Source organism: Chelonia mydas, chromosome 2 (genome assembly GCF_015237465.2).
Source record: "Chelonia mydas isolate rCheMyd1 chromosome 2, rCheMyd1.pri.v2, whole genome shotgun sequence".
NCBI classification, from domain to species: domain Eukaryota; kingdom Metazoa; phylum Chordata; order Testudines; family Cheloniidae; genus Chelonia; species Chelonia mydas.
In genome coordinates this window covers 47,210,494-47,238,171 of record NC_057850.1, presented here as the reverse complement: position 1 = coordinate 47,238,171, position 27,678 = coordinate 47,210,494, and the positions used below count along the sequence as shown (strand labels likewise).

Below are 27,678 nucleotides of genomic sequence, written 5' to 3'. Positions count from 1 at the left end.
ACACTACCCACAGGATTGGCGGGCAGCGATTGATCCAGTGGGGATCGATTTATCGCGTCTAGTATAGATGCAATAAATCAACCCCCGAGCGCTCTCCTCTCAACTCCTGTACTCCACCTAAACTGTTCCTCTCCAGGAGAAGGTTCCTGGCTGTGAATTATAAGCTGAAACAGGCACCTCCCTGCAGCCTGAATTTAGGGGCTGAACTTGGTGAACACTCCTTTCTGCAGCGGTTAGCTCAGGCATCACCCTACCTAGCATGTTGGCTTTTGTGGATGTTTTTAGGGGCAAGATTTTTAAAGGTATTTAGGCACCTAGTGGAATTTTCAAAAGCACCTAGATGCCTAAAACTCATTCATTTCAAGGGGTGATAGGTGCCTAGATGCCTTTGAAAATCCTACTAGGCATCTAAATAATTTTTTAAAAATCTGACCTGAGATGCCTCTCTCTCCCCATGCACTGTATAGGGAGCTTAGGTGCCTAACTCAGGCTTCGTGGATCCCATTAGTGTTTCAGTGATTTTTCTAGGCACCTAAACATCCCTTTGTGGATCTAGCCCTCAGTTACAGGTCTTCCTGTGAATGCTGAAGAACTGGAGGGTCAGGGGACTGAAGGGCATCTTCCCCCATGCAGAGGCACAACTTACATGCAACAAAGCTCACAAAAAGTAAGAAACAAATTGGAATAAGCCAAAGCTATTTAACTGAAGTTCATAGATTCCAAGGTCAGAAGGGACCATTGTGATCATCTAATCTTACCTCCTGTATAATACAGGTTATAGAACTTGCCCAAAATAATTCCTAGAGCAGATCTTTTAGAACATCCAACCAGGGTTTAAAAATTGCCCGTGATGGAGACTCCACCATGACCCTTTGTAAATTGTTCCAATGGTTAGTTACTTTTACTGTTAAAAATGTATACCTGTTTTCCAGTCTGAATTTCCCTTAAACTTCCAGCCATTGGATTGTTATATCGTTCTCTGTTAGATTCGAGAGCCTGTTATTAAATATTCATTCCCCAGGAAGGTAATAATAGACTATAATTATTCAAACCTTAACATTCTCTTTGTTAAGCTAAATAGATAGATTCAAAGAGCTCAAGAAAAGGAGTACTTGTGGCATCTTAGAGACTAACAAACTTATTTGAGCATAGCTCACCTTAAGTGATCGCTCTCGTTACGGTGTGTATGGTAACACCCATTGTTTCATGTTCTCTATGTATATAAATCTCCCCACTGTATTTTCCACTGAATGCATCTGATGAAGTGAGCTGTAGCTCACGAAAGCTTATGCTCAAATAAATTTGTTAGTCTCTAAGGTGCCACAAGTACTCTTTTTCTTTTGCAAATACAAACTAACACGGCTGCTACTCCAAAACCTGTCAAAGAGCTCAATCACTATAAGGCACGTTTTCTAACCCTTTAATCATTTTTGTGGCTCTTCCCTGAACCCTCTCCAATTTATCAACATCCTTCTTAAACTTTGGGCACCAGAGCTGGACACAGTATTCCAGCAGCGGTCGCTCCAGTGTCAAATACAGAGGTAAAATAACCTCTCAGCTCTTACATGAGATTCCCCTGTTTATGCATCCTATGATTGCATTAGCTCTTTTGGCTACATCATAACACTGGGAGCTCATGTTCAGCTCATCATCCACCACACCCTGAAATCTTTTTTAGACTCACTGCTTCCCATGTTAGAGTCCCCCATCCTGTAAGTTTGACCTATATTCTTTGTTCCTAGATGAATACATTTATATTTAGCTGTATTAAAATGCATATTGTTTGCCTGCAGCCAGTTTACCAAGCAATCCAGATCATTCTGAATCAGTGACCTGTCCTCTTCAATATTGACCCTTTCCCCAACTTTTGGGTCATCTGCAAACTTTATCATTGATAATTCCATATTTTTTCCAGGTCATTGATAAAACATTAAATAGCGTAGGGCCAAGAACCAATCCCTAAGAGACACCAGTAGAAACATGCATACTTCATGATGGGCTAATGTAGTGCCCATCTTTAAAAAAGGGAAGAAGGAGGATCCTGGGAACTACAGGCCAGTCAACCTCACCTCAGTCCCCGGAAAAATCATGGAGCAGGTCCTCAAGGAATCAATCCTGAAGCACTTACACGAGAGGAAAGTGATCAGGAACAGTCAGCATGGATTCACCCAGGGAAGGTCATGCCTGACTAATCTAATCGCCTTTTATGATGAGATTACTGGTTCTGTGGATGAAGGGAAAGCAGTGGATGTATTGTTTCTTGGCTTTAGCAAAGCTTTTGACACGGTCTCCCACAGTATTCTTGTCAGCAAGTTAAAGAAGTATGGGCTGGATGAATGCACTATAAGGTGGGTAGAAAGTTGGCTAGATTGTCGGGCTCAACGGGTAGTGATCAATGGCTCCATGTCTAGATGGCAGCCGGTATCAAGTGGAGTGCCCCAAGGGTCAGTCCTGGGGCCGGTTTTGTTCAATATCTTCATAAATGATCTGGAGGATGGTGTGGATTGCACTCTCAGCAAATTTGCGGATGATACTAAACTAGGAGGAGTGGTAGATACGGTGGCAGGTAGGGATAGGATACAGAGGGCCCTAGACAAATTGGAGGATTGGGCCAAAAGAAATCTGATGAGGTTCAACAAGGATAAGTGCAGGGTCCTGCACTTAGGGCGGAAGAATCCCATGCACCGCTACAGACTAGGGACCGAATTGCTAGGCAGTAGTTCTGCAGAAAAGGACCTAGGGGTGACGACGGACGAGAAGCTGGATATGAGTCAACAGTGTGCCCTTGTTGCCAAGAAGGCCAATGGCATTTTGGGATGTATAAGTAGGGGCATAGCCAGCAGATCGAGGGACGTGATCGTTCCCCTCTATTCGACATTGGTGAGGCCTCATCTGGAGTACTGTGTCCAGTTTTGGGCCCCACACTACAAGAAGGATGTGGAAACATTGGAGAGAGTCCAGCGAAGGGCAACAAAAATGATTAGGGGTCTGGAACACATGACTTATGAGGAGAGGCTGAGGGAACTGGGATTGTTTAGTCTGCAGAAGAGAAAAATGAGGGGGGATTTGATAGCTGCTTTCAACTACCTGAGAGGTGGTTCCAAAGAGGATGGTTCTAGATTATTCTCAGTGGTAGAAGATGACAGGACAAGGAGTAATAGTCTCAAGTTGCAGTGGGGGAGGTTTAGGTTGGATATTAGGAAAAACTTTTTCACTAGGAGGGTGGTGAAACACTGGAATGCATTACCTAGGGAGGTGGTGGAATCTCCTTCCTTAGAAGTTTTTAAGGTCAGGCTTGACAAAGCCCTGGCTGGGACGATTTAGTTGGTTTTGGTCCTGCTTTGAGCAGGGGGTTGGACTAGATGACCTCCTGAGGTCCCTTCCAACCCTGATATTCTATGATTCTATGATGTTTCCCTGTTAACCATAGCATTTCTGAGACCTATCTGTTAGCCAGTTGTTAATCTCTTTAATGTGAGCATATTCTTGTGGGACCATGACAGACTCCATCGCTAACCTTTCTTCTATCACTGTGAGGTTCAAATTTCTGAGAATTTTTCAAAAATAAAACCTCTCATACAACATTTCTTCAGAACCTATTAAATACAATCCAAAGGATGTTAGTTTATTTTTTCAATGGAGCACACATGACTTCTGGGGACAACTCCCATTCATGCTAATGATACATATATTAAAATAGACCCAACTACAAAGCTGCATTTTTTTTCCCACTGCATTCACCCGATGAAGTGAGCTGTAGCTCACGAAAGTTTATGCTCAAATAAATTGGTTAGTCTCTAAGGTGCCACAAGTCCTCCTTTTCTTATAGCTGCTAGGGACTTTTCTGTCCAAGTTTAATTTAATTTCATGGAAAATAGCTGATTTGTCAAAAAGAAAATTGACATTTCCCACAGAAATTTCCCTTAAACAATCAAAAATCTGAACATTTTAGCAAGTTAACAAAATCCTGAAATTTTGATGAATGCTTCCCATTCCCCCACTTTCACCTAAACTTTTTGTGTAGGGGTGGGAGGGGTGGGTAGGCTGAGACTTGGGGAAATGGACATTTCCAAAACAGCTCTACTCAATAGTTTTGGTTTGGACTCTTAAAACAAACAGAAAAACTGTTTGTATGGATTAATGTTTAGAATTTTTGTATCTGGACATGAACCCAAGTATTTCCAGAACAAGTGAACTTATGACATTAGGATATAATGTCTATACTGTACTCCAGTGCAAGGGTTGTGTCTTGCACTATTAAAGGTGCTGTCATTAGGACAAGCTGTTAAACCAAGATTCTTTCTGCTTATGTCTTGCGGAAATTCCAGACAGATACTAATAATCCCTCCTTCTTGCAAGGAGGTAGAAATAACCCTAGTAACTGAGTCACCATTCCTCCTTCCAATAAAACTTAACAAAACCAGATGCCAGATAAGCTATATGTTCATCCCTTTCCCAGTCCTTGGTGCTCAAGGTGGGCCAGGACTGAGTGCACTAGACTCTTTGTATTCCCTGTTCTCTATCGGTATGGTTGCCAGGTGTCCGGTTTTTGACTGGAATGCTCAGTCGAAAAGAGACCCTGGGGGCTTCGGTCAGTACCGCTGACTGGGCCATTAAAAGTCTGGTTGGCTTGGGGCTGGCAGGCTCCGTACCTGGCTCTGTGTGGCTCCCTGGAAACAGTGACATGTCCCTCTGCTCCTAGGCAGTGGGATGGCCACGGAGTCTCCTTGAGCTGCCCGAGGTGAGCGTTGCCCAGAGCCTGCACCCCGAAACCCCTCCTGCACCACTGCCCCAGCCCTAAGCTCCTTCCTGAACCCAAACTACCTCCCAGAACCTGCACCCCCTCCTGCACCCCAACCTCCTGCCGAGCCCCCTCCTGCACACAAACTCCTTCCCAGAACCCGTGCCCCAACCTCCTGCCCTGAGCCCTCTTCTGCACCCAAACTCCTTCCTGGAGCCCATGCCATGAACCCCCTCCTGTGCCCCAACCCCCGCCCCAGCTCGCAACCCCTTCCTCCACTCCAAATCCCTCAGACCCAACCCCACCCGCACCCCAACCAGAGCCCTCACCCCCCCCACACACACCCTAACCCCCTGCCCCAGCCCAGAGCTCCCTCCTGCACCCTGAACCCCTCATTCCCATCCCGGAGCCCGCATTCCCAGTCCCCAGCCCGTACCTCCTCCCACACCCCAACCCCCTGCCTCGGCCCAGAGGTGTGCAATTAGAAAGTTGGCAACCCTAACTATCGGCCATGCAAAAAGGGCTTCATTAGAGCTGACCTGCTCTCACTTACAGTAGGGGCCAGATAAATCTGTGACTGCCCCAGAATACAGGAAGCATAAAGGTGTCTTAAAAGTAAGCTCAGGAATGGAAGAACTCAGAATCAGACCCTTAATGTCCCTGGCTGAGTGTCAGCTGTTGCTGAGTGGGTTAATAGAAGCAGCATTTGTAGGGCTCCGTGTTTGTCATGGAGGTCACGGAAGTCACAGATTTTCCGCAACCTCCGTGACTTCTGCAGCGGTCAGTGTGGCTGACCCCAGGGCTGCCCAAGCAGCTGGCTCTGGGGCCAGCTGTTCAGGTAGCCCCGGGGTCAGCCACATTGGCTGCTGTTGGAGCCGTTTTGCAGCCAGCCGCTCAGGTGGCCCCACAGCCAGTCACAGTAGCTGCTGCTGGAGTGGCCCCGGGGCCAACCACACTGGCCACTGCTGGGGCCGCTGGCCCCAGGGACTCCCCAAACAGCGACTGGTGCAGCTGGCCCCGGGGACCACCTGAACAGTGGTCCCGGCGCGGCCAGAGCAGCCGCAGCTCAGCAGCCCCTGGCAGCTGGTGCCAATGGCCCTGTTCCCCCCCCCCCCCCAGCAGCGGTCCCCCAGATGCCCTCCCCAATAGTGGTCCCCAGGGGTGGTCCCCCCACCAATGCTCCCCCCCCAAGATTTTGTCAGGGGTATTTATAAGTCATGGCTAGGTCTCAGGACGTGAATTTTTGTTTATTGCCCGTTTATTGTCCATGACTTTTACTAAAAATACCCATCACTAAATCGTAGCCTTAGTCATTTGCCTCCAAATGTCACTGTACTGCTAATAACTAACATCATTCCATAAAGGCCTATGAAACACTGTGGGTGTGAAAGGTATAATATTAAAACCAAACCCTACCCTATGTTTGTGTGTCTAAGGTGCACACCTGGCAGGATGGAGGTGGAAGTCTAAATTGAATGCTATGGTCCCTCTGGAACCGTGGCAGGTTCCAGAGGGTAAGGGTGTTTAGAAAGGGTCTGATATAAGTTCTCTGAGCTGCATAGGCCCTGAGCCCTATATTACGCAATGCGGGAGTATGCCTCAGTGGCTAGCATAGCATGGTGCTTTTTCTACCTCTGGCATGGATTAGGAGTCTGGCTTTCTGCCATGGTCCCAGGGCAGGCCTGGGAGCAGAGAGAGGGCATTGCCCGCATACCCACCCTCTGGTTTGTATGACCCAGGGTGGTGATGCCCAGGTCAAGCCTGCACTGGAGTGGCCTGGCCTCGTAGGTCGGGGAGTGCTTCCTCTCTGGTTGATTAGTTTAATAAAGTTGTGGCCTCTGCCTTCAACCATGTTCTGGAGCATGTATTTCATTGATTTCATGGTTAATGATCCTGCATCATCTTCTCCTAGCTAAATAAATAGGCACACATGGAGCCAAATTCTCTCCCCATTCACACCAGTGTAATCCCATTGACTTCCATGAAGTTACTCGTTTAACTGAGCACAAAATTTGGCCCTTAAAATATGCAGATTTTTCCTTCACGCTGGAAAGAAACTATTGCTGCTTTTTAAACCTCTCATACCTAGCAATGGTGTCGTTAGGTCAGGCATGAGCCATATGGTAAAGGGGCTTTGTGGGGAAGCTTGGTCTGCCTCTACCTATTCTGTGGCGAGTGGTCTCCAGGGCTCGCAGACTGACTCTTCTCATGAATAACAAATTCAGACAAAAAATTATAAAGGAAAATATTTATTGTTCACCCCAATACTTGAGTATAACTCCTCCCAACCTCCTTCCAAACAAAAAAACCAAACAGCTTCATAGAGATAACTAGAAAAAAGGTGGAATGTAGCCAAGAAGTTTACATGACAGACCAATAATTGCAATATATTCTTGAATTTAGGTCTCCTAGATAACTTACTGACTGCTTTGATCTAAGGGAAATAATTATTAACTTCCAATCTGTGTTAAATAAGCTGAGCAAGGCTCCCTGACACAGGGCCACCTGGTATTTGCTACGCACATAGGAAGTGGTCTTATTAGTAAGCATTTGGCCAAAGTGCAGCTGCAGATTCCATGATGATAATGGCATTTATTTATTCTCTTCCCCGATTTTTACTCCTCCAGTGGAGATGATGCTGACCAACTGCTGCAGGAACCAGCTAGAACAGCCAAAAGATCTCCCCCCATACGTGTAGTATGATAAGCTTGTTTGATACTACCTTGCTCCTCTTTCATACATTTTCCTAAAACATTTTTTATCTGACTCTACATTTCACTGCTTTGGAAAGCAAAGGAATGTCTACTTTGTCAGCCTTTCCCTTCCCTTTGATTTTTTTTTTTGGGTCACCTTTGCAATATTGCCAAACACCAGGGTTCAAAAATCATGTCTTAAAAATCGTGAGTTTTAAAAATGATACATTTTAGGTTCTTTTTATTTGCTTTCTGTTTTATGAGCTTTCAGGATTCACATTTTCCAGGTTTTTTTCCCTCTGCAACCAAAAGGGCTAAAAATGTAGGGTTTTTTTTTTTAAATGAAAGCTAAAATCTCACATAATGACCTGACTCCAGGAGCTGGGGCTTAAATAGAAGTACAAAATATTGTGAGACTAGTCATAAAATTAAAAGTTGGCAACGCTTTGTCTTTAGTTTAAACTTTTCAGCTAAGGACTATTGTTATCTCTGCACGGTACATACCACACTAGGGCCCTGTTCCTCTTTAGTGCTCTCAGGCACTACTATAATACTATCAATAATAAGTCCCGCTCAGTGTTCTGGTCTAAGTCCTGTTCTCAGAGGTGGTTTCAGACATAGGCAAACTCTTTGGGCACCATATTGTAAGGGGAATAATTGCTATGACAACCACTTCCCCTCTTTTCTTAGGTATTCACTCCTAAATACAGACAATGCCTGGCAAATGGGGAGTGCGCCATCAAATGGTACTGCCCCTGAGGGGGACATAGTTGTCTCACTTGAAGGCCTGGTCCCAGGCAATGGGAGCAGGTTGAATAGGATCTTGGGCCACCGGCCCTAAAAATCTTTGCACTAACTGGGTGCTCTGAGGGTAGCAGGAAGAGGGGGAAGAGTAGGGGCTGGGCCCAGCTGGCCATGAATATTATCATGCTCACTTCATCCCCAGAGCACAGGAGGAGGTAGAAACACCAGGAATTTGAGTTATAAGTAGGAAAAAAGGTCCTCATTTGCAAAGGTGCTGAGGTGTGGCTCCTCTCAGCCTTTCAGTGCCTATCCTTGAGGCACCCAGCTGCCTAGTGGAATCCTCAACCCAAAGCTGGGTGCTCAGGTTCCCTATACCATGCATGGGGAGAGTTAAGTCCCTAAGCAAAGGATCCTCGGAAGCCAGCAAGTTAAGCAGTGGGCGGCCTAAGCTAGCCAGGAGTGAAATGATGAGGAGAGGGTGGCGAGATCAGGGGTTTAGGTGCTAAGCAGCTGACCTGGTATGCCTGGCTGATGAGTAAGAGATAGGCACTGCCTCCCTCCCACTTTGATCCCACTCAGGATTCTCAGCTATGAACCTTCTTGTGGAGTTAGGCACATAAGCCAGATCAGCCACTTAGACAGCCTATGTCCTAGCAGCTGAAACAGGCTCATGCTCAGTACCTCTCTCTTGCTCACCTAATGTTTCTCTGTGCCCCAGGCTGTATTTTGTGCTGGTGTGGTGTTGCCCCCTCCGCCTGCTCCCAGCCCTCCTGCCACAGGATCTGATGGGTACCTAAGAACAGCCATACTGGGTCAGACTAATGGTCCATCTAGTCCGTATCCTGGCTTCCGACAGTGGCCAATGCCAAGTGCTTCAGAGGAAATGAACAGAACAGGCAATCATTGAGTGATCCCCTGTCATCCACTCCCAGCTTCGGGCAAACAGAGGCTAGGGACACACAGAGCATGGGGTTGCATCCCTGATCATCTTGGTAAATAGCCATTGATGGACCTATCCTGGATGTGTATCAGGTGTTAGGGTGCTCAGAACATGGCTACAGGATTGAGCCTGGCTGGGGAGATAAGCGTTCTGCTGCCTGGTTTGAGAATCTCACTTCAGGGAGGCTGGGGCTCGAGCTCAGGCTCATTAGCAGTAGGACAGAATCAAAGCTTCGGTGGCCGTGCAAATGCTGACCGGCAGAAGTTTAGGCACCTACCATTGTGGGTAGCAGCTAGTTCTGAAAATGTCAGTGATGCCTACAATGGTGGGCAGGGGCAGACAGGCATGTGAATGCCTTTGAGGGTCTGGGCCAAAGCGTCTGGATTTTTTTTAAATAGGCAAAAAATGCTTCTCCTACCTTTGCAGTCAGATAACTAAGGAATAGCTGATTTTTTTTCTACTTTAAAAAAAAGTCCAATTAGACTGTAAGCTCTTCAGAGCATGGACTGTCTTCCTATCTTTTTGTACAGCACCTAGCACAGTGAGGCCTCAATCCTGATTGGGGGCTTTTGGGCACCACTGCAACACAAATAATAAATAGTAATTCTGAGAAACTTCAGCCTGACGGGTAATGTTTTTGAGACAATTATGTGACTAAAAGCAGGGCGTTAGAATGGAAGTCAGATTGGGTCAGTTAGGCACATCCCTGGGATGGATGGATTCTGCGTCAGGAAGCACAGTCCCTCTTGGAGGTTCCCAGTACTCAGAAGGCCCCATACTCTAGAATGGTGCAACCTCTTCCCCATGTATGCCCAGCCAGTTCCACTGCACAGTACAGGCAAGATTGGAGCTAAGACTTTCCTCGTCCTTTCTCCCACCCTTTGGAATGGTGGATTCCAAGGGAGGTGTGGACACTCATAGGATCAACTCTGCCTGATTTAGAGTTATTCCTGGGCCTTGTGTGAAAGAACACAGTTGCACAGTTTAGACCCATATGATCATAGTGCGACATTTCATTTTGAATCAGCTGTATGTTACATTTAACTGGCTAATTCTAAAATGTCAACGTGCCTGCTCATATTTTTTTTCTTTGGTGGGGGGAAAAAAAGCTGCATCACAAAAAACAAGTAGAGTAGGTGCTCCATGTTCATTATAAATGTACAAAAATGTGTTTTGCCATCATACCGCTACAGACATTTTTTCTTAATTGAGCATTTTTAATCAACTTTATCCTTATGCTTAAGAAATCGCTTCATCCTGAATGACATCTTACTAAATATACTAAACTCATGAAGTCTGCAAGTACCAAACTTCTAAACTTTATTACTAACATTAATGTTGGCAGTTTTTACTTAGGAACATTTATTCTCTTCCAAACCCTCAGTATAAGAAATCTAATTGGACTGAACCGTCTCTCAACAATTGAGGGAAACACAGAAGAGAATGAGTAACAGGGAAAAAGCCCCATACAAAATAAGATGCAAAGATATTTTGAATAGTTCCTTCTTTGTTGAATAAAACATAGTTTTAATGGTTGCCTGGAAAACTAGTGTAGATTTATACCTGATAGCAAAGGATAAATCGGTTTTTAGTTCCTAGAAAGATTAAAATGTTGGCCAACTTAACTATGCATGGTAACACTTGAAAAGGACAGTTTGAAGTGGAAACTAAATTGCATTATCAGAGCCTAGCTGCCGGAGGCTGAGTATCGGCAGATTGGGCAAACTGCTTTCTAAATAACAACATTTCCTTTGAAGTATAGTTCAGAACACTCAAAGACAGAATGTTTAGTATTCCCACTTTGTGCTAACTGCAGCATATTATGCCTAAATAAGATTTTAAAAATCTTGCCCTGGTATATGACATATAGAGCAGGTTCATAGCAGAGAGGGAGGAAGCGTGATCTTGTGGTTAGGTACTAGAGTGGGACTCAGGAGATCTGAGTTCAATTTCCTTCTTTGCCATGGACTTCCTGTGTGATCTTAGGCAGGTCACTTGATTGCTTTGTGTCTCAGTTTACGTACCTCACTTGGGTCATGTGAGGATAAATCCATAAATTCTTGGTAGATGTTTAGATAATATTGATACTAAGAGTATCTAGATAGTTTTATGACCCCTGTAAGTTTGAGGAAGAGGGAGCTAGCTATTAGAAACATTCTGAAAGAATCCTTTCTCTGTATGGTAACCTACACACTTGTATGACTTCCCTGGAGAGGAACTTTGATTCTATGAATGTTTGAACAAATAATCTAAGTGAAGAAGGCAGGTAGAGAAATTAATGTGCTGAAGTGGAACAATCAGCAAATCAGACAGTCTTAAATGAAGATACAAATTCAATCTTCATCCTTAGCAGCTATCACTGCTCAGAGCAATGTTCCAATTAAAAATCAAGTCTGGTTCCATAATGTACACACACAAAAACAGGAATCTACTCTGAAGAGAGAAGGTTTATTTTCTTAGCATTTAGCTTGCCACTGAGGTGAAAAAGAAGAAAGACATTAAACAACATTTCATAGCAGCAGGAGTGAAAGCAAGTAGATTAAACATAGTCAAGCTCCAGGTAATCTTTAATGATAAAACATACATTTTATGGGACCAAAAGGCTGCATTTTAACGGCTGGAAAAATTCAGTGAAGAGTGTAAAGGAAAAGAGGATCAGGAATTAGAATGATATTTCAAAGGCTCTGAGATCTCGTTCGCTGAGCTGTATCACATTAGCACTAAAATACTATACTTGCTAAGTTTCAGAGTAGCATCCGATGAAGTGAGCTGTAGCTCACGAAAGCTTATGCGCAAATAAATTTGTTAGTCTCTAAGGTGTCACAAGTACTCCTTTTCTTTTTGCCTATACTTGCTAAGTATTCCTTAGAACATCAGCCATATTTTTTAAACTCTTGGACTTCGATATTCTTTGGGGATGCATTTTTCGGATGCGCCCAAATGAATTAGTCCATTGTCAAAAATGTCTAAGTCACTTCAGAGCCAAGTCCCATTGGATGCTAATGGGATGTAAGCTCTTAGGTGACTTAGGAACATAAGTCCCATTTTCAAAAGCATCTAAGTCACTTAGGTGCTTTTTAAAATTTTATGCTGGGATTTGTGAGCAGAAAGTCTGACTAAAACAAAGGGTAAATCCTTTCTGTGCAAACACTAGTTGTTCTTCCCTTTCAGGGAAGTGTAAGTGCTTTGTGAAAAGCAAGATTCTCTTTTGAAACTAATCGCTTGTTGCTCGGAAAACAAATTACTATGGTGGCAGTAAGGTTCATAGATAGGAGAATGGATCTTTATTTTGGAGAAAGTAGTAAAAGGATGGTGTGCAGAGCAGGGAAGAGGAGAATGAGCATAGCTGAGAAACCACAGACCTAGATGGACTGGCTGGAAGGGTGGGGAGAAGGAGATGGAGTGATGCTGGAGACAAGGTGATGGTCAGAGTCTGAGAACTCAGCAATATAAAGATAGAAGGGAGCAGTTCTCAGTGAAGAAAAGAGCAAGTGAGTGGTCACTTTGATGAATGGGAGAATTGATCCAAGGCTGAAGGACAAGTAAGGAGGCAACAGCTGAAGGCAAAGGCTAATGGGTAGGTGGAATGTCATCATGGAAGCTGAGGTCACCAAAGATGAAGGTGGAAGATTGTGATGAGTGCAGTATGGAGCGTCATGAGTCAAAATCAAAGAAAGTTGAGAGGGCAGAATCAGGTGGATGGTGGATAACAGCATGGGGTGGGGAGAAGACAGGAACTGGGTGGAGTGTTGTTCAAAAATGGAGAAGTGAGGGAAAGAGAGGGAAAGGAGAATCCCAATGCCTCCATGGTTTTCCTTTAGTGACTATTTGGGGTGGGCATGTGTAAGAGGTACTCAATGAACAACAGCTGGGAAGACAGTGTTAGAGATAGGGATCCAAGTTTTAGTGAGTGCCAGGAGATAGAAGGAGCAAGAGATGATGGTATTGGGTTTATCAAAGGTAAATAAGACTAACCTGATTTTTTTTTATAAGAACTGTTGTTTTTAGACAGAGGAAATGCAATACATCTAATCATTCTGGACTTCAGTAAAGCATTTAACACAGTACCACATGGGAAATCATTAGTTAAACTGGAGAAGATGGGGATTAGTACAAGAATTGTAAGGTGGGTAAGGAGCTAGCTAAAGGGGAGATGGCATCACTTGGTGCTGGGAGGAGAATTATCAGGTTGAAGTGGATTTCCTCATGGACTGGATCTTATTTTAAATTTTCTTTAATGACCTTGGCACAAAATGAAGGAGTGTATTAATGAAATTTGCTGATGACATGAAGTTTCATCAATGGAAGCATCGTCAATACAGAGGAGAACTGGAATATTACACAGGAAGAAGTACATGATCAACAGGACAGTAGTAGTAGAAATGTGTAAGGTCATGCACATGTAACAAAATTTTTTTCCCATAAGTATGGGGCTCATCAGCAGGAAACAACAGAGGAGGATAAAGACTGCATGCATTAGTTGATCACAGGATGACTATAAGCCACCAATGTAATACATCCATAAAAGAACCTCGCTTAGAATTGCATAGGTATCAGGTGAGATATCAGGCAAGGTATTTCCAGTAGAGATAGGGAAGTAGTAACGCCACTATATAGGGTAAGATCTCATCTGGAATACTATGTACAATTCTAGTCACCCATGTTCAAGAAAGATAAATTCACACTGGAACAGGTACAGAGAAGAGCTACTAGGATGATCAGGGGAATGGAAGAGTCCATCTTACAAGAGGATACTAAAATAACTTGGCATGTTTAGCCTAGCAAAATAAAGCATAAGAGGGGATATGCTGCTCTCTGTGAATACATCAGAGGGGAGTAAAGACCAGGGAGGGAGAAGAGCTATTTAAGCTAAAGAACAATGTTGGCACAAAGAACTGGCCACGAATAAATTTAGGCTGGAAATTAGAAGGTTCCTAGCCAGGGCTGGATTTAGGGGCAGGTCACCCAGGCGATTGACTGCAGTGCTGGGTTTGGGGTGCTGTTTTTGTTGTTAGTGACAAAAGGGAAAATACAATGTCTGAAGTAAAATGTTTCAGGAATCCCATATGTGGATTCATTTTTCACTAATCTCCCAGAATGTTCTGGACCTTTGTAGAATTTCATGGAACCATCCAGACTTTCAGAGAACTACATTTTCCTTGAACCTCCTAGAATGTTGTCAGCCATGCCCTCACTGGCATGTAAGAAGCAGGGTGTCACCAGTCAGTCAATGAGATGTCAGAACAAAGTGAAGGGAAGTGAAAGCCCAGCTGCAATATTGTGAATCTTGTTTTACTGTGTAATTGTGAAAGGGTTCTTGTGTTTTAAGACTTGAAGAGTGCAAGTAGTGACTAATAAAGGACAAATGCAATACAAATAAGATATTCAAAAGTTTACCAAATGGGGCCACGGGAGTCCCAAAGACGCTTCTCACCTGGGGTGCCATTTGGTTTAGAGACAGCCCTGTTCCTAGCCATCAGAAGAGTGAGATTCTGGAACAGCCTGGCAATAGGAGTAGTGGAGGCAAACAATCTAACTAGTTTTAATATGGAGACTACATTTATTAATGGGATTATATGATGGGGTAGCCTACAATAGCAGGGGACTGGACTTGATGACCCATAATAGACCCATAAGGTCCCTTCCAGTTTTAAGAAGTCATGGTTGGAGCTAATGTTTTAAGCTATGGAATGGGCATTCCAATGGGAGGAGAAGGAGGGAAGGTCAGAGGTTGGAAATGGGTATGGAGGTGAGAGGGGAGGAAGGTTCAGCAGGATTAAGGTGTTGAAGGAGAAGAGTAGAGATGGAGGTAGGAACAAGGCTGGGGCAGAGGTCACTGGAAGAAGAGAGGGAGAAGGTGAGTGAGAGGGATACAGAATTGGAGATAGTTTTGTGGGGGACATGGAGAAGAAGCATGGGAGGAGGGAAGAAACTGAAACAGAATCTGAGTGGAGAGAATGACCAGTGGGTAGAGACTAGTCATCAATTATCCTGTGAAACAATCAAAGGTGCTACTGAACAATAGTTCAAAGAACCAGTGAAGCCGCAGTATGGTCAATCAGTTATGGCAGGCAGTAAATATGCAAAGCAACAGCAATATGAATCAATAATGCAGAGAACCTGCAATTAGGTGATTTGGAATCAGTTAAGCAGATAAACAGATGTAGGGAATCAGTTAAGGAATGAATCAGTTATGGAGCAGATCAATTATGCAGAGAATTAATTACAAAGCGAGTCAAATAGGAAGAGAATTGGTTATGGATCAAAAATACTGAGAATTAATTACAGATCAAGTGAGTTATATAGAAGATAACCAAAGGGATTAGGGTATGGTAATGGATAGTCAACAAGGAAGCTGAATATACCAGGTGTTATTGAGTGAAGTGAGTAGCCAAGTACTAATGAAAAAGGTTATAAATATGTACCCTGCCGAGTACCCAGCTGTGCTGGAACACTGCGCTACCGCAGAAGGCACCAGGAGGCTGGGAGGAGATGGTGGCTGGTCCTGGCTTCAGGAGGATGTGCCAATAGATGCAGGAGAGGTCCATGTGACTCGCCTGCAGCAATGCTGAGTCTCCAGAGCCCAGTCAAATTTGTGTTTAAAGACTGTTCAGTTGCATGAAAGGAATGTGGCCAGAGGCTTTGCTTGTCTATTTTATTTTGATTGTACCAGAAATCCTGTGTACAAATCAGAAATCCCAGATTCTCTGCTTAACCTTTAACTTTTAGATCTGTTGAGCTGGGTGTACCCTGGCCCTATCATGGTGCTCATAACTCCCCATGAGTATCTAAATATTCAGTACGGACAACTGTAAAGTGCCAAGCAACTATCTTGTCATTACATGCTTCCAGCAGCTGTTCCCAGTGACTATGGACCTATCCCAAATCCGGTTAGAGTTAATAGGAGCCTTTCCATTGACTTCAGTGGGCATTGGATCAGGTCTTATAGCAGTCTACTACTTACAGATAATGGAGCTACTCCTTTACCTTACGTGGTAGGGGCATATGCTTGTGGTATTGATTTGCCCAGGTTTTCTATCTGTGTACAGTCACGAGTTCATGACACACACAAAATCCCTATTTGCTGTACATATCAAAGATTGCACAACTAGAGTACCTGTCTGGGGTAAAAACATACATTTGCAAAACTAAAATGTGGCTTGAGGCTGGCTGAAAATTTGTCCTTAAGCATCCTCCAGAACTATGGGAGGGGAGAGGGGGGGGAAAAGGAGCAGCAGAATGTGAACTCATTGGATGAAGTTATAGTTGCACTGCTGAGCTATAGCAACATGGATAGAATGTATTTTATGTGGTCGTTCCCTTCTATGCTATCCCTTTATTTATTTTTGACAGGGAAATGGTAGCTCAGTACTGTAATGAATAGGCCTTGCATTAAACTCATCTGCAAAAATAAGATCAGCTTTTGGATGGCAAAAGAGGCATTTGCCTGGATCAATATTTCATTTTTTCATGGGATAGCATCTGTGATTTTATGTTGCTGAAGAGCCACATAACATGTTAGATTTTGTTTTTCAATTGTTGCTTACTGCTACAGTCAATGTATGTCAGATTTTGTTTATTAATTCATGGCTTAGCTCTACAGCTATTTCAGAGCAGAATGAGAGCATGGAATGACTCGATTATTTTTTCCTTCAAATTAAAAAAAATTGTCATGAAAAGAAGGAATTAGTAACACTGTTTAAAATTACACAAAATGCAAATAGGGATTGTGCATGGTTCCATACTCTGTTCTTCCAGTGCTCCTCAATCCTTTCTGGCTTTATGATCCTACCTTCCAGTCCTGGACATCTTTTGAGTAGAGTCTGCCAATAATACCAGACTGTGAGGTGGGCCTGTGATATGGATAAATATCCACTATGCACACCACTAACTTGATTTTTGTGTGTGCTCAACACATGATTTGAATTCAGAACGGGAAAGGATATCTACCCACTGTGCCATTAGATTAGTTTTTAAATGAAACATGACCATAAGCACATTTAAGGGATATGCAGACCTTCTCAAGTTGAGAAACACAAATGCTTTAAAATGAAGCTACATTGTGCATTAAAGGAATGAGGGTGAAGCCAAGGAGAGAGATCTGGAGTGATGAGGTTTGATGTGAATCATCACTGTAGAGGTGTTTATTAAATCCATATGAATAGAGGAGATCATCTAAAGATGGGGCATAAAGGAAGAAAAGGGGGGCTAAGAACACAAGGGGATTGGAGAGGAGGAATAGCTGCCAAAATCTGAAAGGCCAGTGAGATAAAAGGAAAGGAAAGAGAGAGGACAGTGTCAATAAAGAATAGAATTTTGTAATGGATTGTTGCCAGTTTGAGGTCAATGGGAATTGAAGAGGCTTAACCCCTCATAGGAGGAGATCAGCACCTGGCAGTAGTGGGCACCCTGTGGGGAAAACACTCGATTTTTCAAAGGAACTTTGATACTCAAATGCACGTTGTCTGCTGCTCTATACTATCTGAATATTGCTCAGGTACAGTTCTGGTGCAAGTAAATGGACTGTTACTGACCTTGTTGCTTTGGTTCCGGTTGTGCAGTATTAGCAGTCTCGCCTTTCTGTGCCTCATTTTTGTTTTTATTTTCACCCTTAAGGAAGCAAACAGAAGTATTTAAGATGTATTTCAGGAAAAAATATGGTTCAGGCATAAAAAAGTGTGAAAATTCATTACTTAACTGCATTTGTCTCTTTCAACAATCTTTACTCCTATAACATTTCTTTTCACTGTTGATGTATGCATAGGTATATATCTGTATTACACACACACAGCCCACCCAAATACTAGAATATATATTTATATGCATACTTGAAGGTATATATTATATATACAGAGAATAGTCAAGTGGTTATGGCCCTACTGTAGGACTAGGGAGACCCAGATTCAATTCAGTACTCTACTACAGACTTCTTAGCTGAACTTTAGCAAGTCAGTTAGGGTATGTCTGCACTAAAATTGTTAGGGGTGAATTTCAGCTAGAGGAGATGTGTTCTAATCAATCTAACATGATAAATATAGATGTGGTGGGGGTGGGGCTAACCACCCCAAGTACTATCCCATCTGAAACTATAGGTGTGTATTTGGGACTGCTTATGCAGCTGCACTTCTGTTTATAGCACAAAGCTCAATCAGAAATTACACCTTCGAGCACAAGTGTAGACTGTCCACAGTCTGTCTGTGCCTCAGTTTCCCATCTGCAAAATGGGGATACTAGTACTTCCCTACTTCACGGAGGTGTTGTGAGGATAAATACATTAAAGACTGTGAGGCATTCAGATATTTTGCAAAAAGAACGTAGTACAATCTATTTCATATGGTCCCTGTCACCAAAATATCTGACAGGTTTCAGAGTAGCAGCCATGTTAGTCTGTATCCGCAAAAAGAACAGGAGTACTTGTGGCACCTTTGAGACTAACCAATTTATTAGAGCATAAATTTCTTTATTTATTAGAGCATATTTATTATGCTCTAACAAATTTGTTAGTCTCTAAGGTGCCACAAGTACTCCTGTTCTTTTTGCGGATACAGACTAACATGGCTGCTACTCTGAAACCTGTCAGATATTTTGGTGACAGGGACCATATGAAATAGATTGTATCCTGGGATAAATATATTTAACACTGAAGTGTTTGTCCAAGGACAGTTATTATTCAGTTAACAGGAAGTATCTTCATTAACTATGTTGGGCTAGTCTCCTGTGGTAAGGAAAGTTGGTGGCTACCCAATGATTCCTGCCCTCATCCATTTTTAAAATATGAATCATTTAAATTTCCTTGCAAGACATCACAAATGCTTACCATCCCAGGCACAAAGCTGACTTGTTCACTATTTATCACAGTGACTGATGATGAAAAAATTACTGATCTTTTACTTGACCATCAAAAAATACTAAATTTGGACAAATAAGAGAATAAAATTTAGAACGGCTATAGGTAAGGGTTTGGGCTTTTTTTGGGAGGAGGGAGTTAAGAGAGGGGAGCAAAAAACTAGGCACCACAGGGCATATGAAAATGAAAAGCTTTTGTTTTGAAAAAGTTAACTTTTTACATTAATTTTGGGTTTATCTTGAGTTTTCGATGAAAGGTTGGATTGGTTCTTATTTTACTCAGACTGTTTGTTCTTCCCTAACTTTGATCAGAGGAGTTTGATTCTGAGACCTTGGGAAACAAACAAACAAACACGTACAATTGCAATCCTAGAGAATCTGTGCATTCTCAGAGTAGTGTGGGTGTATAGCAGAACCTGGGAATATTTTGTTTGCTTCTCAGTTCCTAAGTTTAGCTATACAGTCTTTTGCTGTACAGGTTGTTTGCTCTCTTTCAGGCTTTTGCTCATGAGAGCCCTGAATACAGTCATGTTAGTTAATACTTGTGCAATGCTCTGAAGATGTAAAATGTAACACAAATATTATTCCCACATTCCATCTTCTTTTACCTTTTACATGGTGTTCCTTTATAGAGTTTGCATGTACAATATGCTTTGGTCTTTGATTCATCTATCAGCTTGCAACCTGGATCACTCAATGCATCCTTCCAGGTGGAGTTGGAGGTCCAGGTTGTGGATAGTACTAGGCAGAAGTGTGGACACATCAGAAGATACTTGGCATGTGTGTAGAACTGGCTGTGTGTATAGAGTAATTTTGGGTCACTGGTGGTAAGGGCTGCGTCACAGGATGACACTGGCCCTTTAAGAGGCAGTGGGGTCCAGTTCACTTGTGACTCATCAGCTGCCTCCCAGTTAGGCTTAAAAGAGGATCTGGGCCTGAGAGAAGACAGATCTGGAGAGTTAGTTGGCTGAGCACATAGATTGGAAGAACAAGGAAAATGGCAGCTGAGAGCTGCTGGGGAGAGACAGTCTATAGAGAGCAGAAAACTTTGCAGGCCCACCCCGGGAAGAGGGAGGAATTGACGGCTGGTGGAAGGACTGGCCTGCTGACCTTCCAGAGCTAGGGAGCCAGTGCAGGATAGCTGAAAAGGGCAGGCTAGGAGGCCAACAGAGGGTTGAGCTAGCTGACCTTCCTAAACTAGTGAGTCCATGCAGGGTGGCTGAAAAGGGCTGAGTCATTGGACTGTGTTTTGAGCAGAAGAGTCATGAGACTGGGCACTCTCAGATGGGTGGCTTGGCACGTGGAAGGTCCCTGGAACAAGGTCGGAAAGGAATTGGGAATTGAGTGCTGGTTGTCTCATGGGTGGGTGACCTGGAAGTGATGTTCCTGGACAGAGGAATGGAAGACTTCTGTATCTTTTGGTTGTACATACTATTGTGTGTGTAAATGAATAAACTGTGTCCAGAGATGGGCCTTTGTATCAAACAGTGAAAGAGACTGTGCTCTTTTTATGGCTGGACTTTTGGGGAACAGAGGAAGATGCACATGGTGTGTCTTGTTGAAGGAGGGGCCATTTAAGTGTGTAGATAGAAAAAATGTATTTATACTAAGAACAGATGTGCCAGTTGTAATATGCCAGATTATGAAGAAATGAGCTGGTCACACTCAGTTTCTTATATGAAAAGTGATATATTGATGTAAGTAAATAGAAGAGCAGAAAGTAAAACAAAAAAAATACCGCATGGGCAATGTTCAAACTCACATTTGCTATATACACACACCTTCATTTTCTGTAGGTAGTCCTAAGCATAGAAAGGCAGTAACTGGTTGCTTTCCTGCTTAGTACTCACTCTTAGTATGTATAACTAGTTCTCTCACCACCAGCATTTTACAATTTCTCATTACTTTTTTTAAAAAAACTCCCTCTAGCTCCTCCTATCAACCACAGAGCAGGGTAAGGCTGCCTGCTCTATCTTTAGAGAAATCAGCCTGACCTTATTGCTGGAAATGGCATCAGCACCTTCTTGCGGTGGAAACCTTCCCCAAGTAAGTATAAGTCAGAAGAAACTTTTCAGACCTGTTTATAGGAAATTTAGTGGCTTCCAATATCAGAAATAGAAAAATGAAGGCACAACACAAAGAACCTTGTTTCTCCATTCTTCAGGTCAATTAAAGGTACAGTAGCACTGCTCCTGAAAGCAAAAATTAGCTCAGGGTGCGGGGTGGGACAAAAAATAAATTCTACAAGGCCAAACAATCCCTGGGGCAAATCTCAGTATAAAATACAGGGCATTATTATCCACAGCTGCTGGTAATACATATAACTTAGCATGACCACTGTCCCAGCAGGATATAAAATAATTGAGATATCAGGATAATAGTAAAAAAAATGAGGAGTACTTGTGGCACCTTAGAGACTAACAAATTTATTTGGGCATAAGCTTTTGTGGGCTAAAACCCACTTCATCAGATGCATGCAGTGGAAAATACAGTAGGAAGATATATATATACACACATAGAGAACATGAAAAAATGGGGGTTGCCATACCCGCTATAACGAGAGTGATCAATTAAGGTGAGCTATTATCAGCAGGAGAAAAAACAAACATTTGTAGTGATAATCAGGATGGCAGAACATATGCAGAGCTCTCTGAATACATATTTTTAGTATGTTATATCAATTAGGCCCAGGTCTGTTGTGCATCCCTGAAACAGAAAATTATTCCACTTCTTAACATGCTTGTGTGGATTGGCGGTCAAGATAAAATACAGGTTGGACTGATCAAAATTTGCCACTTACCCAGATGGGTAAAATTTCAAGAAGTTTAAATAAATGAACCTCATTTTCTGGATATCCTTCCATCTTTGAACATTCCAATTAGCCTCCGTTTTAGTCAAAACTATAAAGTTGTAAGGAGGCCTGCAGGTGCATCCCCTATAGCAGTGCTACCAGAAGGGATGTCATTGGGATCGTTAACACTGGCAGAGGCGGTGCTACCTGATTGGGGGCCCTAATATTCCCCCCCAACACACACTAAAGAAGTGAACAGGGGGCCGCCCTGGTCTGCTCAGGGCCCTAAGCAATTGCTTAATTCGCTTATGCCTAGTGCTGGCTCTCAACACTGGTCAGGTTGTGACCTTGTGGAGGTGACACTGCACATCCTAGAGTGATAAATAATACTGTGGTTTGCCAGTGTTTGGTATACTTGAGCAGACATTTTCATTTGTGGGAGAAAATAAGTTACCTGAATAGGATTCTTGATGTTAAACAGTCAGTTAATTAGAGTAATAAAGGAAGAATTTCCTTTGCTCCCAAAGCAGTAATTAAGATTAAAGGCACTGGACTGACTGTAAACAATTTGTTTTCCTTTGGTTACCAATATCCCAATGACTTGTTTAGCCATCGAATTGTTGATATTCTGCCCTGTGAAGTTATGAGTTATGGAAGGTTACAGCAAATTCTGGATACTAAAAATCCTCATTTTAAAAAAGCCAAGTAAATGAATGCTTTTTGGCCTTAGATAGCTTTGAGTTTTTAAATTTTCCATTAATGTACAGTGCACAAGTGAGTTACTACTTTAAACCAATATTTATTTTTTTAAATGGAACGAAAAGGTAGCTTTTCTATAGATTTCAACTGGAACTATTTTTGTAAGACATAGCCAAATGATATATGAAGACTGTTACTAAGTTACTTTGTCTTTCCAAGACCTTATATGGCCCAGTAATCATTCAGGATAGGCCCATTTGTAAAGCAACTAAACCAGGGAGAGTGATAGTGTGAAGAAAATATAAGGAAAACAAGGAGCAAACCAAAAGGCAGCTGTCATTTAGTACAGATGAGGATATTCAATACAGTAAGCTTCTGGGAAAATCTAAGTTTTGGTTATTGCGTCATCTAATTAAATCAGTGATTTTCAAGCACAAACATAATACTAATGGATCTGTATAATATTAAATACTTTACCTGCTCTGAGAGTGGCGGCTGTTGGGGTGGTGGGTTAGGAGGGGCCTCTTCATCCTTGGACTTTTCCTCCTCTGGCTTTTGCTTCACTTTGGTGAATCTTGCTTTCAGTCTATTAAACATCTTGCCCACAAGACTGTTTTGAAACCTCTGTTGCTCTTTTACTGTCAACAGGGACAGCCCGTGGCTTTTCTTGCCATTACTGTTCAAGCCAATTAGACATTTAATCAGGGTTTAGTTCTGGTTAATGCCTTGAAGCAACTCCCTACATGGACAGGCTGTTCCGGTGACTGCTTTTCTTGCCATTATTACTTTTGTTTTATTTCCTAGAGTAAGTGACTTGTAGCTTAATAATTAAAAATTATGCAGAGACTTTTAAGTTTCTACATAAATGTATATGGAGGAATAGTGCCTGTCTCCTGGCTGGAGCAAAGCAATGTCCTATCTTTTATATTACATCTGGAGTATTTAACATTAATTTATAATTTTGCATTTAGAGTTAAAGTTTAGTCATAAAGGCATTTAGAGTCTAACTGGGAAATGAAAAAGGTTAACTGGCCAATCATCCTAGTGCTGCATCTTCTACACAGTGGATTACATGAGTTCTCCAGGATTAATTCCCTCTGCAATCCAGATGCATTCATCCAGCAGGTGACATTAAACCGTGTTAGGTGTCCTTTGAACTCGATGCTCATTTTTAGCAAGTTTATGCCTTTCAGTTAAAGAGAGCTGCATATTTCAGAATAAAGAAAGGTAAAAATATTTCCAGACGAAATCCCAACCAGTACTATTTTATAGAAAAGCCTTTGGTGATAATTTTGAACAGATCAAGATTTTTGAGACAGTACTACAGATTTTAATAGATGATTTTTAAATTGGTGTTTGGACCTAATAGATTTTAAAAGAAAATTATATCCATATTATAAATTATATAGGTGGACTTAAAAAACCCTGTAAAAAGGATATAATTCTCTAAAAAATTAAATAGATTCAGCAATTTTCATATAACCATATTAGACATCTTTAGAACCTAATTGGTTTAGTCCCTATTAAATTCTTCAGGATGTTTCCATAAAGGAAATATATATTTTTAAAATACTTGATCAAAATATTGAAAAAGTAAATTTTATATAGATGAACACTCATGTAAAGTATTTGGGGCAGGGACCGTCTCCTACTATAGGTTTCTACAGTGCCTAGTACAATGGGCCGTGATCATGGTTGGGGCCTCTAGGTGCTACCATAATACAAATAATAGAATTATTGAATATTAGGGTTGGAAGAGACCTCAGGAGGTCATCTAGTCCAACCCTCTGCTCAAAGCAGGACCAACACCAACTAATCATCAATCAATATTCAGGCTTTGATCCTACAGTGAGACCCATCTGGTCAGACCCCTGTGCCCATGTGGAGCCCCATCAATCATATGTGCTCAGAAGTCCATTTATGTGACTCTCATTGTGGGATGGGAGCCATGGTTCTCAGATTTTCAGTGAAGTGGAAATTTAGAAGTGCCCTCTTTGTTAACATGCATTTTCTGGTTTAACAAGTCAGATGATTTTCCCTCCCCCTTACTCCAAAAAAAACACCAAATAATTCTAGCAGAGGCTTCAGACCACATTAACTCTTATATGTGGTAAATTGCAACAATTAAATTAGAAATATATAAACCATTTTCGCTGGATTAATTATACAATCTGGATTATAGCTTTAGCTCTTCCATCTGAAATTCTGGCCACGTATTCTTTTTTCTATTTGTCTAATAACAGAAATTGAGGAAAAAATACAAGAATATGAATCAGCTAAAGAAGACTATTTGTTCTTTTAGTGGATTAAACTGGGGTTTGTATAAATCTTAATGGATTGCTACCTCAGAATCACATCCAGAGACTGAACCTCTTGCAGAACTCCTGGTACCTCATTATGAAAATGAAGTCCTTTGTTTTTGAACCTTTATAAAGGTCTATTTTGATTTTTTTTCTTGTAGGTTTTTACCATCTGTAATATACTACAATTAAAACGTGTTACATTCATTAAAGGGAAACACAGGCACTCTGTGAAGCATTTCTGCAGACTTACATGCTTTTCTTTTTAAAAGGTTTCAGTAAGTAGCAGTGTTTTAGCTCTTTTTGATTATAATATTTGTGCTGCTTTTAATTTATAATTAAAATGCACGAGAAAGGAATGTAATAGATACTATAAGGAAAATGCCTTTGGGAACCTGCTAATACCTATTGACATCTGTGAATAATGAATGTTATATTGGTTTAGGCTGTGACTAATGGAATAAATGTTTGGAAAAAAACCTCTGTATGTTACCATTTCATAAACAGTAATCAGGTCATCATGAACCTGATACACTGGTACAAATGGGGCTACTTGTTCACCTCTGCTGTTACATACCACTGACCCTGGATAGGCGATTAACCTGCTCCAATATTTGGTAATTTGTATGTAGTATCAATATTTAGTTATTTTTATCATCTATTGAACACACTAAAAGCACTTCAGTTAATTGAACATCATGATCTGCTGCTACATAAGAAGATTAATGGTGTGACAGGCAAGGCAGATAGTCTGTATCCAATTAGCTTCTTAGCTATGTTGGCTTTCACCGATATTTACTATATATTGTATTTATAGTAAAATCTAAAGGATTTAGGGATTTCTGAGCTGCCTTGTGCTTTCTTTTGATACAGGCGGAGTACATCCTAATGTTTAATAAATGTATCATCTGCACTCAAAGATTATTTCAAGAGCTGACAGCTTTACAATATACATTTTAACTTCTTAAAAAAATGCCAAAAGACACCCCTTCATTTATTTCAAAGAACACTTTTTCCTTCTGTTGAAACCTTAGTTCCTTTAGTATTTAAGTGAATGGCATATTTTCAGGGTTTCCATATTTTTGTAACCTTTTTGCAGAAGTGGTCTAACCCCAAAGCAGATTTTAAACTACATGATCACACATGTAATAGTATGAATAAAATTATGTTCCAGAATTTGTGAAAGGGATTAATCTTTATATGAGATATTCCTGGATCTTAAACAGGAAGGCCAGTTAAAAATCTCTCAGTAGAATACCAATTTGGCTACATTTTGTGGCTGAGATTGTGTGCACATACATGTATTTAAGTCCTAGCCATCATTAAATCTAACTTTGAATCCCCTGTGTCCCTTAATATAATTGTATACTGTGATGTGGCATTTACATGTTTTAATCTTTGTTACAGAATTAATATTTCATATCTGGAAAAAAAGAAAATCCAATATGGCTAACAAACAAATCCCAAATTGTTTAACAGTTAAATTAAGGGGACTTGGAGATTAGAAACTAGAGTTACTGATGACCAAATGCTTATAATGGGTAAATATAGTCTGATTTTTTTTCATTATTGCAAATAATAAGGTACCTAAAATCATATCTTAGTTGGCTGTCTAAGAAATGAGGAGAGACTATGCTGCTACACATTGGATCAAATTTCTATAGCTTTTAGCTGCTACAAACATGACAATATATATTTTTCACTCCCATATAATAATTTCTCTTTTTGGTAAAGTTAAATAAGTGCAATAAAACTTGTAAAAATGCACACGCATGCTGAGAATGGAAAGAGTGGGAGTTTGAAGCAGGGATCTTACAACTAAGTTTTCCTCAAAGCAACATGTTTCTGTATTTTTTTTTTAATGTAGACACAGGCCAAAATACATGTCTTTCGACTAGACTAGATGACTTGTTAATAAAATGTCTATGAAAGAGAAACCAATGACTCACTAAATCTGTGCCTGAACTGACACAAAATGGCAACAGCTTTCAAACTCCTAGAAATTTTAAGTTGCAGCATGCAGGAAACAAAAGGGTAAAATACAGTGCTACATACCTCACATTTGTGCTTCACATTTTGCTAACTTTGATTGTAGATATGAATAGATCGGTGTAGGACTCTTAGTTTGGTTTTGCCAGGCCTGGCACTTAACCCACTGTATGTGAACAAGTCAACACTTTCCAAAAGTCATAATGTTCTGAGATTCCTTAGTCAGCTAAAATATATAGGGTGCAATAGTCAGTAGCTTTAGATCAATGGGAAATGCGTGGTACACTTGGGAGCCTGGTTCAATGACTGCATGGCTATCAGTATATTTAACGGGCAAATCTGTGAGTGCCATCCAAGGATTGCTTTGAATTCCAATAGGGGCTTTGTCAATCTGTCTTGTTTGTGAATGTGGGTATATATCTATAGTTAACTTTCCCAGTTTTTTTCTGTTTTCCATCAAACCAGATGTAGATTGTCTGGCAATGATCACACCCTGCATTTCCCCTCTATTCTGACCTTCCTACCATGCAAAACAGAACTTGGAAATCCATTACTTCTTAAGCAGGCAACTTGAGTTTTTACAACTTCTCTGTGGTGCAAGGATTTTACTAGATATAGCAGCACAGCTTTCTTCAGAAGCTTATGACAATGAAACAGATTCTAAATGGAGTTTCTACTAAGTCTCTCTCTCTCTCTCTTGTTTTTCTTGAACACGGTTTTAATTTGACAGTTGCTCCCAGTTTAACAATACCAGTTGGTATTTTCTGCTGAAATTAATCTCCCTATCTCATTCACTCTCACTTGGTTTCAACCTCAACTGACAGTGTTTCTCAGCTTGTTGGACCATATTAAAGAAGTTCTGTATTCAAATCACAAATGAGTTTGATTCCCCATAGCTTAAATTCCAGGGTATTACTAATTAAGAGGTCTCTTGG

The 27,678-nt window shown here is 41.5% G+C and overlaps 1 protein-coding gene across 1 annotated transcript in view; it reads right to left on the bottom strand.

Annotated features, from left to right (window-relative positions):
* CNGB3 (cyclic nucleotide gated channel subunit beta 3) overlaps positions 1–23,051 on the bottom strand; it is a 118,353-nt gene extending 95,302 nt beyond the window's left edge. The window contains exons 1-2 of the mRNA XM_043539389.1: positions 22,932–23,051; positions 17,653–17,728 (exon numbers count right to left, since the gene is read on the bottom strand). Coding sequence (XP_043395324.1) covers positions 17,653–17,728; positions 22,932–23,051 — 196 coding nt within the window. The remainder of the gene's footprint in view (positions 1–17,652; positions 17,729–22,931) is intronic.
* Positions 23,052–27,678: the final 4,627 nt, after the last annotated feature.